Genomic DNA, 16089 nt, shown 5'->3' with positions numbered 1-16089 from the left:
CATCTAGGGGTCTGACTTGTTACTGTTTATTGTGCGCACACATAGAAACTGATGCTGCATTTTAGTTTTTTTTATTATCAAATTATTGTTTGTATCATTATAATATGAATTTATGATACGGTCTCAAACCAAACACTAATCAGAAAAAAAAAAAAAAAATCTGTGCGTCACACCGGTATGGATTTAAAATCTGTTATTTATCCTCTGCTGCCCTCTAGAGGTCATCAATGATAGATCAGCGTTGCCATCTGTTCTAGGAGCCGAGCTCCCCCTAGCTCCCCCGTAGTTCGCACCCTGGTTCTAGGTGCATTAGCATAGGCCTATCTGTTGCAGAGGTGTAAAAATACTGGATAGCTGGCCAATCACAGCACACCTCGCTTTTCAGACCGATGAGCTTTGTAAAAATTGATGCGTTTCAAAAAGGCGGGGCATAGAGGAGAAACAATAATGTACAGTATGTGGAAAATAATGTTTTTTTTTAACCTTAAACCGCATAAACACATTTCATTACACCAAATACACAAAATAATGTTCGTTTTAGCAGCATCATATGACCCCTTTAAAAAAAATAACGCAACTGCTACCCCAACATGCTTCCTCAGATTTGATTTTGAAGCCAGACATTTATCTGATGAAAGTCATAACTGACGTAGAAATGTGTGTGGTTGTTGCGTGAAAACCTTGATCATTGGTTTTCACATCAAGCTCACATTTGAGCTTCCGTTTACCATATTTATTGTGCATAAGATAAAATAAAAACGTAATGTCCTTTTCACGATGAAATCAAATTGTAAGGAGTTTTCTTCAGAAATGTAATCAAGTAAAAGTACAAGTAGTCAGTTTAAATTGTACTTGAAAAAGGTACATATACCCCAAAATAATACTTAAGTACAGTAATCAAGTAAAAATTATTCAAGTATTTTACACCCCTGCTCTGTTGTTAGCCTATATAAACCTGAGGTGTTTGAAATGATTTCATATTTATTAATAAACTTTATTTAATGCACTCAAAATGATCAGTTTCAATTGAAACAAATGTTTAGTTTCATGTTTGCAAGGCGCGACATGAAAACACGGTAACAGCAATAAATTGAAGGAATTCCTACTTGTTTTGAGCAGCAGCTAATCTGTGTGTCCGTCTATGACAAACACTGACAAGAGAGAACAAGCGTGTTAAAATAGTGAGTTTAAAAGTTCAAATACCGTGTGTGAAAATACAACACACATATGCTACAACGGGGCTAAAGGCGCATTTGATTTGTTTCCCATCTAAACCACTAGATGGCATGTCTTTGCTAATTTGATCTATATATAAGTAGGAAATGAGAATAGCTAAAATGATTGAATATGCCTATATTTTGAGACAAAGGTCTTGTTAATGATTTTCAGTTATGCAATTAAAGCGACAGGTTTTTAATAAAGATTATGTAAAAGTATGGTATTTGGGGTAAAAAGCACCCCTGCTGTTGGGCCGAAAGGCACAATAATTAACATGATAATAAATAGCTGGCTAGTTTTTCCATTTGTTGACATGGATAGAATCAGATGGTAAATATCATATATTAAGTTGGGCGTCCATCTTATGAAACAAAAATATGATATTAATAATATAATTTAATAAAATATGATTTATTGTTACTACTGTAAATCTATATTAAAGCACGGGATCCCTTTCAATGCTTTCAGAATCTTTACTTTTTAAAATAAGTTTGTTTCTGTATTTTATATTAACATATTTTAATGACAGTAGCCCATATATATTGAACAAAAAATAATTATTTTATCAAAATAAACAGAAAGTACAGACTTTGCTAAAGCGATTGTTTTGAACAAGTATTACCTTACCTAGAGTATTTGTATAAACATTATTATATATGACTTTTTTGCTTTTAGCAAAGGCTACATCATGTGGTTAAACTCAACTGAAGCGCAAAACCAAACCCAGAAACTTTCCACTCTTTTGGTCACTTGACAGCCAATGACAACCAGGGTCTTGTCTAGAGTGGAGGTTCTAAAACTGCTATACTTTTTTTTGTACCTCAGTTCTGGGTTTTCTTCACCTCAAATGCAATTTGTTCATGCCATCAGGTTTTCAAAGCACGAATGAACTGACATTTAAAACACTGTTTATTTCAATCTAAAGCATTTCTCAGAAATCATTCAGATTCTCGGTCTCTCCTGAACCGCCTTCATCTGTTATTGACTGTAGAAGAGAGAAGCTGCACACGGTCTGACAAGAGCTGCTGCCATTGAGATGCTTCAACAGAACGACTTCAGCAAACTGAGAGAGAAACGATGAGCCCGACATTAAACATTACTGTATGTTAATGTTGTTCAAATAACAGTCATAAAAAAAAAAACAGAAAATACGGATGTTATTATATATTACAGAATAGTAGCAATTCCAGTTTTTCAGATGATCTGAATCACTAACCTGTGACTGCGATTAGAAACAGCAGTGAATGTGTGAGATGATGGTAAGATGATGTTTCTATGTATTAAATGACTCACCTGTGGCTCATTCATGTCTCTGCTGGTCTCTTCTTCACATGCTTTAGTGGAGTTTGCACAGCTCTTTATCAAAGCTGAAACAGCAGTGAATTAAACATCACTGAGATTCATTAAATAATGTCACGAATCAAACAGCAGCTAATAGTTTGACCAAAGAAATAGTCATAATCCAAAGAAACCCATTTCAGCTTCTCTGCCAGTTTCAACAAATAACAACAATTCGATCAATACATTATTATGCTGAATTACTAAATTAATCTGAAAAACACACACCTATTACTGCAATGATCACAAAAACACTCAGGACAGATGTGGTGATGGTAACAATTAGCCACGGTTTCTGGTGTTGGGGACAAAATCTGTAAAAATTTACATTTTTATTCTATTTAATTTTAAGACCGATATTAGCCATTTTTATGCTGGCAGAATGACAGGACAATTTGAAAAACATTAAAATCTTATACATTTTCATATGTAATGTATGGAACACCAATATAAGTAATTTTATATAAATCATATAAGTTATATAATAACTTTAAAAATATAAAAGTATGAAAATTACTCACTTTCAACAAATAACAACAATTCGATCAATACATTATTATGCTGAATTACTAAATTAATCTGAAAAACACACACCTATTACTGCAATGATCACAAAAACACTCAGGACAGAGGTGATGATGGTAACAATTAGCCACGGTTTCTGGTGTTGGGGACAAAATCTGTAAAAATTGACATTTTTATTCTATTTAATTTTAAGACCGATATTAGCCATTTTTATGCTGGCAGAATGACAGGACAATTTGAAAAACATTAAAATCTTATACATTTTCATATGTAATGTATGGAACACCAATATAAGTAATTTTATATAAATCATATAAGTTATATAATAACTTTAAAAATATAAAAGTATGAAAATTACTCACCGCTGATGGAGATTTTGGTGCCGTTGCTGAATTTTAGTGGTTCACTAGTTTTCACACAATAATAAACTCCTAATTCATCAGTGGTGATATTTCTGATGAACAGACGACTGTTAGTTTTCACTGAGTATTTGTGTTTGAAGATGATGTTTTCATATTGTACTCCTTCATTTGTGCTACTGAAAGTGCGTAAGATCAACACTGGAGGATCCGGTAACTTCAGTTTGAACCAGTAAATCTCCTCTATATCAAGATCACAGCTTATAATCACATCAGCTCCTAAAGTTACTGCTGTGTTTGTTAGACTCTCTGTGGCTTGAGACCACATGAACAGATCTATGAGAGAAACAAAACATTTATTAAGACATTAAATCAAAACCTTTTTATAAATCAAATGTGATGTGATAAACTCACAGATGAAAAGCTGGATGATCTTCATCGTCTGATCCAGATGAATATCTTCTATACTGTGATCATTCAAACATCTCGTACTGTGAGCGGAAACACTATGAAACCTCAAGCCCACAGAGAAGAGAGGAAGTCAGAGCTGAACTCATGCTCACAGCACTGTTATTTAGTCATTTTACACAGTTTTACATTCCTGAAATAATTTATGAAATTTGATTTGTTTTCTGACAACTTTCAATTTGAGAATTTAACCTGATTTAAAGGAGATAGGCCTACTGCAGTTGTGCAGCTGTTACTCATTGACTCTCTCTAATTTTCATGTCTGTTCGCTGTAAACATCACACTTTCATGTGAATTATATGCTTGGGATCAAACCCAGAGCTGACATTCATGAAGTCTTTGTCTCCTTTTGACTCCTTTTCTGAAACAAACTTGTCACGTTAATATGTTTACATTTTTTCCACAGAACATAAACGCAGTGGTTTTAAAGACTGAACGAACATAAAGTGCTTAATAACCAGTCACATTACAGCCTTGACGTCATTGAAATTCAGTCAGAGTTGTGCGACACTCAATAGCCATTTACGGATACCATAGGAATGAATGAGAAATGCCGTAAGCTGTATCCCACCTGTCGCAAAAAGTCAGTGACTTCTCTTATAAAACGCCATTTTTTTCGGTGTAAACTCCAAAAAATCCAAAATTACTGCTTAGTGTAAAACATGTTGGAGAGTAGCTGATAGGCTGTCGATTTATTAAATGTGACCCTGGACCACAAAACCAGTCAATTTCAAATAAATTAAATAAATAAGCTTTCCATTGATGTATGGTTTGTTAGGATAGGATAATATTTGGCCGAGATACAACTATTTGAAAATCTGGAATCTGAGGGTACAAAAAAATCGAAATACTGAGAAAATCGCCTTTAAAGTTTTCCAAATGAAGTTCTTAGCAATGCATATTACTAATCAAAAATTAAGTTTTGATATATTTACAGTAGGAAATTTACAAAATATCTTCATGGAACATGATCAATACTTAATATCCTAATGATTTTTGGCATAAAAGAAAAATCGAAAATTTTGACCCATACAATGTTTTTTTTGGCTATTGCTAAAAATATACCCAAGCGACTTAAGACTGGTTTTGTGGTCCAAGGTCACAAATGGTAAGCTGTTTCCTCTAAAAAGCTGTTTATTCAGTGTAGTGAAGCCTCTCCTCTATTGACATCCATTAAAAAAAAAACGGCCTCTGGTCTCCATTCCCACGTACTGCCAAAGCGTAAGCATTAGCATTAGCCGTTACGCTTTTTTGGCTAAAGGTTGCAAGATTGCCTTCTAGTGGCTTTGATTCTAGTATTCCTAGTAAGACCTTAATTAGCTGGACCAGGTGTGTTTGATTAGAGTTGAAGCTAAAGTTTGCAGGACACCGGCCCTCCAGGACCGAGTTTGGTGACCCCTGATCTGCAAAAAAATTGAGTGAGATTTGGTAATAACTAAGCTAATATTTAATTAACCCTCTTAGTGCCAAAGTCGCAAAATTGCTGAAGCCTCTCCTCCACATCCAATAAAAAAAAAAAAGGCCTCTGGTCTCCTTTCCCACGTACTGCCAAAGCGGAAGCGTTAGCATCAGCCGTTACGCTTTTTTGTCTAAAGGATGCAGGCTTGACTTCTAGTGACTTTGGTTCAGCCATGAAACTCTACTTGTGCTCTAATTGGTTCATTCAGTTCAATGTTCCCAGCCAATTGGATTCATGTACTCATTACAGTTTACCTATATAACCAGGACGTATTCAAGGAATGCCATGTCTGCGTGCTATGTGTGTCCTCATATTAGCCCACCACCTCCCCAGCACCATCTGCCTATGGGGATCTTCCTCTCTCTAGCAGCAGCAGCATGTTTCCTTTTAACTTTATGATCTGAGCATTTAGCAGAATCAAGTCTTGCTCCGCAGCAGCAGAAGTAGCAGTGTAGCAGATCTAATCCGCCAAGACCAAACCTATGTACATTCTATTTACATTAATAAAGATTTTACAATCTATCCCAAGAGTTGTAATGACTGAAATATACTAGTCTGTTTTTTTGTAAAAACACACAAGTGAGGTAAGTAAGGTATATGCAGTAAGTATAAGCAAGATGAGCAATCAAGATGACTTAGCTGATGAGTAATAATCTTTTGTCTTTGCAGATAGCAGAAGAGCGTCACTGAGGGAATAGCAGATGTAGAGGATTGAAGAGGATGGAAGAAGGATTAATGCCAGGTTGTTAGTTCAGGTAGGTAGCCAGGTAAACTGAAACATATGAGGTAACAACAAGATTTATGGTGCAGGTGTGCTGGATTAGAATTTCGGTGATCGTGATCAGGTAGGCAGAGCTGAGGAATCTGGCATTGGGTGGATGAATAACGTGACTGTACCCCTCCCCCCTCCACGGGCGGCTCCCAATGACTGCACAGTGCGACAACGGGGACGACCTCGTCCTCTTGGAGCTGGATGATTGGGGTGGTTTGCATGAAATTCGGTTAGCAGAGATGGGTCTAGGGTATTCTGTCCTGGATGGTACTGAGTATGGGAGATCACAGTGTGTCGGCCTAGCTCTTTTGTCTTCGTACTGCTCGTTGTAGATAAGTATGAGCTGAATCCCAGACCCTCTACTTCTCCTGGAACCAGTGGTTCACAGCTGGAACATCTGACGGCTCACCTGACCAGCAAAACAGGGGTGGCTGAAAGCTGAGTATGCATTGAAACAGTGTTAATCAAGTGGTGGTCTGATGGAGGGAATTTTGTGCATACTTGGCCCAGGGAAGAAAACGGCTCCAGCTGTGCTGGTGATCATGGCAGTAGGACCCCAGGTATCTCCCAATTTCTTGGATCTTTCGCTCAGTCTGGCCACTGGTCTGAGGAATGTACCTGGAAGACTCAGGAAGATACCTTATAACCAGAAGAATGACTGCCACACTCGGGAGATGAACTGTGGTCCCCAATCCTCTGGATGTCAAAAATGACAGAATATATGCTGTAAGAGCATTTTGGCAGTTTCGAAGGCAGAAGGCAAACCTCTTAGTGGAATCAGTTTGCACCACAGCAAAGGTGATGGTATGTGATACAGAAGAGGGTAAGTCTGTGACAAAATCCAATCCAATATGGGACCACGGTTTGCGAGGCAGTGGTAGTGGCACTAACTGTGCTTGTGGAAGGTGACATGGAGTCTTGAAGATGGCACAGACTGAGCATCCTCTTACATACTGGGAGGCCACCATATTAGGCCACCAGTATCAACTACGGAAGAGGGAGAGGTTTCTTCTGTCCTGGCCTGTAGGTGACAATGAAGTCAAAGCAGGTGAAGAAGAGAGCCCAGCGGGCGTGCCTTGGGTTCAATCGTTTGGCTTCTCGGAGATATTCAAGGTTGCGATGGTCTGTGATGACTTCGAATTGATGTTTGGCTCCCTCCAGACAATGTCCCATTCTTCTAAAGTCACCTTGATAGCCAACAGCTCCCTGTTACCAATATTATAATTTTGCTCTGCTGGAGACAGCTTACAGGAGTAGAACGCACATGGATGAAGGACTGGAGGCTTACCCTGCCGCTGTGATAGAACAACTTCTACCCCGGTAGTGGAAGCATCGACTTCAACATCGAAGGGAAGTGCTAGGTTAGGATGTGCTAGGATAGGAGCTGTACAAAATGATTCTTTGAGATGGTGGAATGCCTTTGTGGCCGAGGGGTTCCAGGACAGAGACTTGGGCCAGTCCTTGAGGAATGTGTTGAGTGCTGTGCAGATCTGACTGAAATTTGCGATGAATTGGCAGTAAAAGTTGGTAAAGCCCAGGAAGCACTGAAGGTCTGTGATGAAGGTAGGTTGTGGCTGGTCGTGGATGGCTTGCACTTTCCTCCGGCCCATCTGAATGCCATGCTGGTTAATGACGTACCCGAGGAAGTGGATGGTATTTTGGTGCAACTCACACTTTTCCAGCTTTAGATAAAGAAGGTGTTCTCGTAACTTCTGGAGGATCTGCGTCACTCCCAGGTTTTGGGAGTAAATTAGGTTGTTGTCGATGTAGCTGATAACAAATAGATGGAAGAACTCCAGGAAAACCTTTTTTTTTGGAATACAGAGGGTCAGTTTGACAGTCCATACAGTGTCACAAGATATTCATAGTGCCCTGATGGAGTAATGAAGTTGGTCTTCCTTTCGTCACCCTCACGTATCCGAATGAGGTTGTACACACTCCGCAGGTCCAGTTTGGTGAGGATGTGAGCTCCACTTAATTGCTCAAGGGCTGCAGGAACCAGAAGAAGAGGGTAGCGGTATCTGACTGTCTGGGCATTGAGAGCACGGTATTCGATGCACTGCCTCAAGCCTCCATCATTTTTGCTCACAAAGAAGAAGCTAGAGGTGGTGATGGACGAATTAATGAATGAAGATCTGTTTCAGAGCCTCCTCTATGTATTCCTATGCCAATGCAGCGCGTGACTTTGGAGGTACAGTGCCTGATGCGACAATGGCCCAGCAGCTTTCCCACGATTAAGTGGATATTTAGAACTTGTGAGCAGGGTCTCTTTTTGAGCTGGAGTCGTTGAAGGAGGTCAAGTGAGATTAAGTTGCCTGCGGATTCAGAATCAATGAGGACTTGTGCTCATTGAGAGGTGGTTATAACAACAGCCGTTCTATTCAATGGTGCAATCATGGGTGGTAGTTGGATTGTACTCACCGGTGGTTGTGGTGATTGAATGGGACAGTTAGGTAACAGGTGTCCTTCAGCCCCACAGTAAATGCAAAGGCGGTTGAGTATTCTCCGTCAGCGCTCCACATGGGTCAAATGAAAGGTATCATCTTGCATTGACTTAGGTGCTGGAGGGGCAACAGATGGTGAGGAGGGTGAAGGAAGCTGTGTGGTCTCATTCCAACTGATATGACTGCCAGGGTACGGAATTGCAGGGCATAGTAACTAACTGACGATTTACCTTGACGTAAATGGTAGAGCTGATCGTGCATGGACAAAGCAGTGGCAATCTGACCAAAAACCTCCTTAAAGTGGTGTGTAAATGCCGTAAGTGAGCTGGTAACTGGATCATCGGCATCCCAGATCTATCTTGCCCACTGTAATGCTCGACCTGACAGTAAGGAGATGATGTATGTGATCTTGGCTCGCTCAGGAACCTGCTGCATTCCTCCGCCTCACCTGAGTATGTCACTGGTCGGGCCATGGGACTAGTGGAGGCAGTCAATGAAGAAGAAGGTGCTGGTGGTTGGAGTGATTGATGGAGTGTTTAAACGAGTTTGGCAAAGGGATCTGAATTACAATCCTCGCTTGCTGTAACACTGTGCTGCTGCGTAAAAATATTTGGCAAGCCAACAGCAGTCATGTGTGACAATAAAATATGTTCTTAAAATATCATGTGGTTTACATTGTATTTAATGTCAAAACCTGCAGTAATTGTTTTAAAGTGTAAAATCTGGAGTATCGGAGAGACTGGGGCTGGTTGTCAGTCTTATTACTCCAATAAAAAATTATTTTAAATTGATTATAAAGTCTGTTTCTTTATGAGAACATAGATTAAAGTCTTGACTATCTAATATTTCCACTGTTATTAGTTAGGTAAAAATATACACTTCAGGAGTTTATGACCCTATGAACTCAATAAAACATTAAGCATCACTGTCAAATTCAATGATTAATGATATTTTGTTCATATCGATGTGTAATTGCAAAGTCAGTCAGGATTTAGCATGTAAATGTGTGTTTGTGAAATGGTTCTTTGGAAACAACCTGGCATGAGTAATGGCCATTTTTATTATAATTATTTATAATATTATATATTTTTTTTATTTTAATAATATATATTGTGACAATTTGTTTTCAGAAAAAAACATGTGGCTAAACTCAACTGAAGCATTAAACCAAAAGCAGAAACCTTTTCCACTGGTTGGGACACTTTTCAGCCAATGACAAACAGGGTCACTGACCTTTGTCTGGAGTGGAGGTTTGAACTGAGTGCAGTGTTTCTCCAAAACCTTTACACATCAATGTATAATTTCTCACAGTGCTCTAAACCTCACATGGAAACGGCAGCATTGCAGTTTGTCTGCTTTATCTCTAGATCTACACATTTAGTGTCAAAGACTTTTTTAATGCAAATAAATATTTAATTAAATGTATATTAGTATTTGTATTTGAAGATGCTGTTTTCATAGTCCTTTTTATTTGTGCTATCATAAGTGCGTAAGATCAACACTGGAGGATAAGGTGATTTCAGTTTGTACCAGTAAATCTCCTCTATATCAAGATCACAGTTTATATTCACATCAGCTCCTAAAGTTACTGCTGTGTTTGTTAGACTCTCTGTGGCTTTAGACCACATGAACAGATCTATAAGAGAAAGAAAAACACATTAAGATCAAGATTTTTTAAAGATAATATACCATGAAAATCAAAAGAAACCCTATTTATTGACAATCAATGTGATGACATCACAGAACTTTGGATGAATCTTCATTGTTTTTAATGTTTTATCACCATTGTATCTTTGTTTTATAGAAGCTTTAGTACAACCGCTCTGCTGCCCTCTGCAGGCCATTCATGATAGTTAAACAGACTCCTTGGATTTTAAATCCTATTTATTTTTATATAGGCCAAACACTTAAATTTATGCTGACCATTTATTCATTTTTACACAACATAATATTAAATACAGTCATACACATATATTTCATTAATTCATAAAATAATGTTTTTGATCTGTTATTAAAAAAATAACATTTCGAATTTTATAGCTAACAGAACTGTTGATTAATGATTAATTTTAATGTGTTATGAAACTATTTCAGCACACATCACATCAGTTTTCACAAAGTTTTGAAAAATGTTAATAAATTAGGTTTGGACAGCTGTGAAGTAAAGGGGTAGAGAGCAAACATTTCTAAATACGTAATTTATATATAACATTCATATAAGGAATTCATAGATAGACAAAAAAATCCTGAAGGTTGACAACTCAAAAACTCCTCAATTTCACAAACTCATTTCAAACTGTGATCTATGAATCAAAGACCTCCATGTGAGTCATTTTCATTTGTCATTAGATGTATTCATCCAAACTCTCGATAGCTTGCTCTTTTGAGTATCGGCTCCATTCATATGAAATCACATCCCACATGTGGAATGTTTTCTCAAAGCGGTTTTCCAGATCTTCCTGAAATCTGCACACAAACCACTTCCAGTACGGCAGCTCAGAGAAGTCAGGAGTGATGTTCCACTCTGCATAAACATTTCCTGCTTTTCTGTATTCTCTGCACAGAAACCACTGACCTGTATAGAACATTTTACTAGTTCTCACTAAATTTGTGCAAAAATCTGCACTGAGACACTCTGTTTCATCATAACAGCTTCCAGTGAGTCCATCCACTCGATGGAAAGGGACACTGTGATCACCAGTATGGTTTTCTACAGTGTTGGTGCAGGTGGCTGCACAGAACGGACACTGAACCCAGCAGCACTGACAGAGATGATCAATCAGAATCTCATCTGGTCTGTCTTTATGTTCCAGATTTTCTGGAAATGTCTCTGTGCTCAATTTATGGTGTATTTCAGATGATACTGAACCAAGTAATTTGCGTATCACGTCTTCTAGGAGGTTGAAATCATCGACTCCTTCATGACTCACTCCACTGAGGTCCTTTACAGAGAATATCAGCACATCCGAGAGCTGCCGAGCGAAATCATTCAGCCACTTCTGAACATCTCCGCTGGTCGTGTTGACCAGTGTAGTCGCTCTATGAGCCGCTTCCATGATCTTCTGCTGCAGGAATTTAATGTTCTCCTCCATTTTGGGCCGAATGCTGACTTCAAACTTACCAGTGATGTACTGATTGACTTCATCTCTGACAAAACTTTTTAAGTGGTCTCTGGGATTATTAAAGTAATTCATGTATTTGTCAAAATTCTCCTGTTCTGCCAGAGTCTTTAGGATGTGTTTCTCTAGTTTAGATCTGTTTCCATTTAGTGAATCACAGTTTATTTGAATTTCATTAGTCATATCTCTGGCAGTATCTTTGTAGACGCTCTGTTGAATGGGCTCTTTCAGTTTCTGACAGATGATCTCCCCAAAAATGGCAGCTGATGTTGCACCTTGACAGTATTTCTGGAAAATACTATAGTACTCTTTGCTCCTCTGTTTAAAGTATAAAACAGGATCGTTGGCTTCCCTGAACCGTCTGTGTTGGTCAGTAATTACCTTGTTTTCTCTCTTACAGATGGACATGACCAAATCCATGTAAAATTCCTTTGTGAACACAAAGTTCCTGGAACCTTGCTCATAATCTACTACTCTTGCTTTGATATAATCTGCGAGTTCCTGAATGTAGGTTTTGTTGTAGCCCGTCTTTGAAATGTTATATGACATGATCATTTTGTCTGCGTGTTGAGCAATGTCATTGATTAAGGCTCTAATCTGGGTCTCAACCTCAAACTTCAGTTTAGCTGATCTGAAGGTATGTCCTGTAATTCCTCTGAGTTTCTGTACATAATCCGAATAACGTGGCACAGAGAAAATATCCCTGCTTATCCAGTCGTTTAGACTGACACTTTCATAGTTACTGAGGAGTTGTTTCATGTCTTTTATTACATTAATGTCTTTGATCGGAGGAGTTTCTGCAGTAATCTTCTTAACACACTCTTTCCAAAAGGTGTCAAACTCTTTTTTCAAGATTGTTTCATCGTTTGCTTTGTCTTTGAGTTTTATTGCAAGTTCTTTGCTCTTTTCCAAGAGATCATTTTCATGGCGTGTCCTCTGAGCATCAATCCTTTTCTTCATATCTCGCTGCTGAAGAATCTCATTTAATTTCCTTGTTGTTTCTCTCACAATATTTTCCTGAAGGTCTTTGATTCTGATATAAAATGATGCTTTCCACTGTATCAGTATATCTTTATCTTTGTCTTTCTCAAAGAATTCTGACAGTGAATTTTCTACTTCTCTGCTTTTCACTTCCAGTTTTCCTTGAAGATCACTTTCTGAAACCTCATTAATTGTTTCATTTTCTATGTTGATGTAGAGTTTGTTCTCTATATCCAGCATGGCTCTGCGGAGACTCCAGGACCACTTGCTGTATTCGGTCTCCAGTTTTCGGTATGTTGCGATTTCAAGAGCATTTCTGAAGCTGAACACAAATCGTTCATTCAGTAGAGCCTCCCAGAGATCATTTATACGACCTTTTAGGTGTGTCAGCTGTAAGCCATCTGATTTTGAGGCGTGACTAAAAAACGTTGTCTTTAGATCTTGGATGTTTTCGCAGTATGATGGGTTTGGTGGTGCCATTGGTGGACTGCCCTCCCACAGCTGTGCAAAATATTTCACATCCTTCTGTATGTCAAAAGTAATGACATCGTTGAAACATTCTGCATCAAAGACTTCATCTTTAGCAGCGAGTTTTGTCATTTCATCCAGCGTCGCCTGCAACCGTCTCCTTCCCTCCATGTTTTTCTCTCCGGCTGTGACTTCGGAAACGTTCTGATGAACAAACATGCAGCTGGGATTCAGTCTGACCTTCTTCATCCTCATAAAGGCCTGAACAACGATCTGAAGAATGTCCTGCAGCTCTGATGGGTTTTCTCCAAAGATGTTGATCAATGTCAAATTACCAAGACCGACAACAAAAGTGGCCATTTCATTGTCCTGATGTCTTGTTGACCTTCCAGAAAGTTCTAGAGCACGAAGCCCCTCAGTATCAACAACCAGAATGTAGTCAAACTTCAGCTGTTCTTTTATCTTCATCTCGTCTGAAACTCTGACCAGCTGCATGAAAGCTCCTCTGGTGCACCTGCCAGCACTGACAGCAAACTGCAATCCGAACATGGCGTTCAGCATAGTGGATTTCCCAGAGCTCTGAATCCCTAAAACTGACAGCACAAAGACTCTCTGGTCTCCCAGTTTCTTGACGAGTTCATGTAGAACAGCAGTGACCCAGACCACAGGAACATGAGCAGCATCTCCATCCATCAGCTCCAGTGGAAACCCAGAGATCATCATCTCTGCTGCAAGACTCGCGAGAGAAGAAAAATCACACGGCAGGCCTTCCTTGTTCTTATTCACAGATTGACACGATTCATAGATCTGACCGATCTCCCTTAGGATGTGCTCCAAGCCAAAGGTTGCAGCTTGAAGTTCTTTTGAAATCTTATCAAGTTCCATTTGTTCATTGGTCAAATTTGTTGCAATCTGTTGCTCAAATCTGTCATTATTCTCTTTCAGTTTTAAGACATTTGACCATTTTTCATCATACTTGTAATGCAGAGCAGAAAGGTCAACTGAGGTGTATTCATCCAGGAGGATTGCGAGCCATTTAAGAAAAAATATCTTCTCATTTGGAGATTGTGAATTTATTTCTGTAATAAAGAATTTCATGAACTCACCAAGGTCAGATTTATACTGCTGTTCACGGAATTTCTTCATGTCTTGTTTCTGTTTTATTTCCATGTCCATTTCATTTCCCTGAGATCGATGTAGTTCTTTGTTCTTTTCACACCACTGATGCCACAGTTTCCCCTGACAGGGCAGAAATGATTCTTTGATTTCTGTCAGATCTTTTTTCTTCAGTAAAGCCATCATCTGCTGTGCTGCTTTTTTCCCTCTTCTGCAGTCGTTGTCATGATCCTCATCTTCTCTTATATTTGAGTGCTTGGACACATCTTCAAGTCTAAAAACAGATGATGATTCTGAAGATGAGAATGAGAGGCATTTATTTATAGCTTGTATGAGTTCTTCAGATACATCTGACTGATTTCTGTTTTTCAGTCCAATTTTGTATTTCCCGTTCCTCATTTCAGTTACTCTAGATTTATCCTCAGTAAAAAGACAAATAAGTGGCTTTCTGTCCTTGTACAGGTTTTGCATCTGTGATGCACATCTGTCATTTTTGTCAAGTCGTGGTAGAATAACAACATTGACTGAGGCCATTTCAGTGAGGATCTGCAGCTGTTTCTCGTTGTCTCCTGCATCACCGTGAAGGTTACAGAACGCAATACATTGAGCAAATTTATCTGTGTCTTTCCCAGAGGGGCAGTACCAGGTGATCTCCACCACTCCATCCATCAGTACTCTGGTACTGCTGCTGCCTGGGCAGTTCCTGTGGAAGAACGTGTTGTGTCTCTCATTGATCAGACTGTTCATCAGCTGAGATTTGGATGAGGACAATAGGTCAAACCTGAAGAAAGAGACCATCGGTGTTTCTGCCTTCCAGACTGGCTGGATTTGACCGATTATTTCATTTTTGATGTCTTTCATCTTCCAGCTCTTGTTGATTTGTCTGAATGTCCAAAGAGGAAACTCAGTCTCTTGTGTAAATGGATCAGGAACAAGCAGAGGCAGAGCATACTGACATTGAGACAGTTTAGTCACCAGCAGCTGCTTCAGGAAACTATCAGCACAGTGAAACACGGCCATCTGAACGTCCATTGGGTGAATAGCATCACTCCTGTTTGTTTCTTCAGGAATCAAAGATATTTCTCTGAAAATATCAGCATCCCCCTCATCTTCAAATAAGTCATTGCTTCTTTGTTGTCCATCATGCTGTGTGTCTGTAGGTTTAATGTATCTTGCCCTGTAGTTCATCATCAGTAGTTTTTGTAGGAAAGTCTGTATCAGGTCCTTCTCAGCACAAGACTCATGGGACTGTAATGAATGTGTCTTAGTTGAAGAACATCTGCTGCTCTTAGTTTAGAGGGGTGCCTTTTATCAAGATAAAGTATGTGAAATAGATGCTCTATTTCTTTCCTCCTTTCATTTCTGTTTTGAGCTAATGAATACTTCTCTATGATTCCCTGTGAAAGAAACAGCACAATTAAAAGCAGTTAGCTTAAAACATAATTTGCAATTTATTGAAATAAAGATTTTATTTGGTTTTTAAAAAATAAAGACAATAAAGAAAAAAAAATAAAGAAACCTTTTTGTTCCCTTTCGAAAGGGAACTCCACGCTGCGTCCTCTAGAGGGCGCTAGGGGAACGCCTCCAGCGTGACCGGTGTCTGAAGCATGAATGAAAAAACGATAATGAACTTGACATTGGCAGGCGGCAGCCTATGACGTAAACAATAAAGCGACTGCGGGTATAAAAGAGCACCTGCGGAATACGTCATCCTCTTCTTTGTCTTCAAGCCTTGTGTACGGAAGCACATGCGTTTGACTCACGAGAGAGAAGGATGCGCTCACTGTTTGCATTCGCGGAACTACTAGAGCAGAGGTCTGTA

General features: G+C 38.9%; 1 protein-coding gene across 1 annotated transcript; it reads right to left on the bottom strand.

Moving 5' to 3' along the window:
* Positions 1-10928: 10928 nt before the first annotated feature.
* LOC107720349 (interferon-induced very large GTPase 1-like) lies at positions 10929-15314 on the bottom strand. The gene has a single exon (XM_016528028.1). The coding sequence runs from the start codon at positions 15297-15299 to the stop codon at positions 10929-10931; it is 4371 nt and encodes a 1456-aa protein (XP_016383514.1). The 5' UTR covers positions 15300-15314.
* Between the last annotated feature and the right edge of the window lie 775 nt (positions 15315-16089).

The sequence above is a fragment of the Sinocyclocheilus rhinocerous genome, unplaced genomic scaffold (genome assembly GCF_001515625.1).
Source record: "Sinocyclocheilus rhinocerous isolate Xijiao unplaced genomic scaffold, SAMN03320098_v1.1 scaffold1292, whole genome shotgun sequence".
Classification (NCBI taxonomy): domain Eukaryota; kingdom Metazoa; phylum Chordata; class Actinopteri; order Cypriniformes; family Cyprinidae; genus Sinocyclocheilus; species Sinocyclocheilus rhinocerous.
Note: the sequence above shows the minus strand (reverse complement) of the source record. Positions and strands in the feature narration are given on the sequence as shown.

Coding starts and splice junctions, on each gene's coding strand:
- LOC107720349 (XM_016528028.1), bottom strand. CDS start 15,299: ATGGACGTTCAGATGGCCGTGTTTCACTGTGCTGATAGTTTCCTGAAG.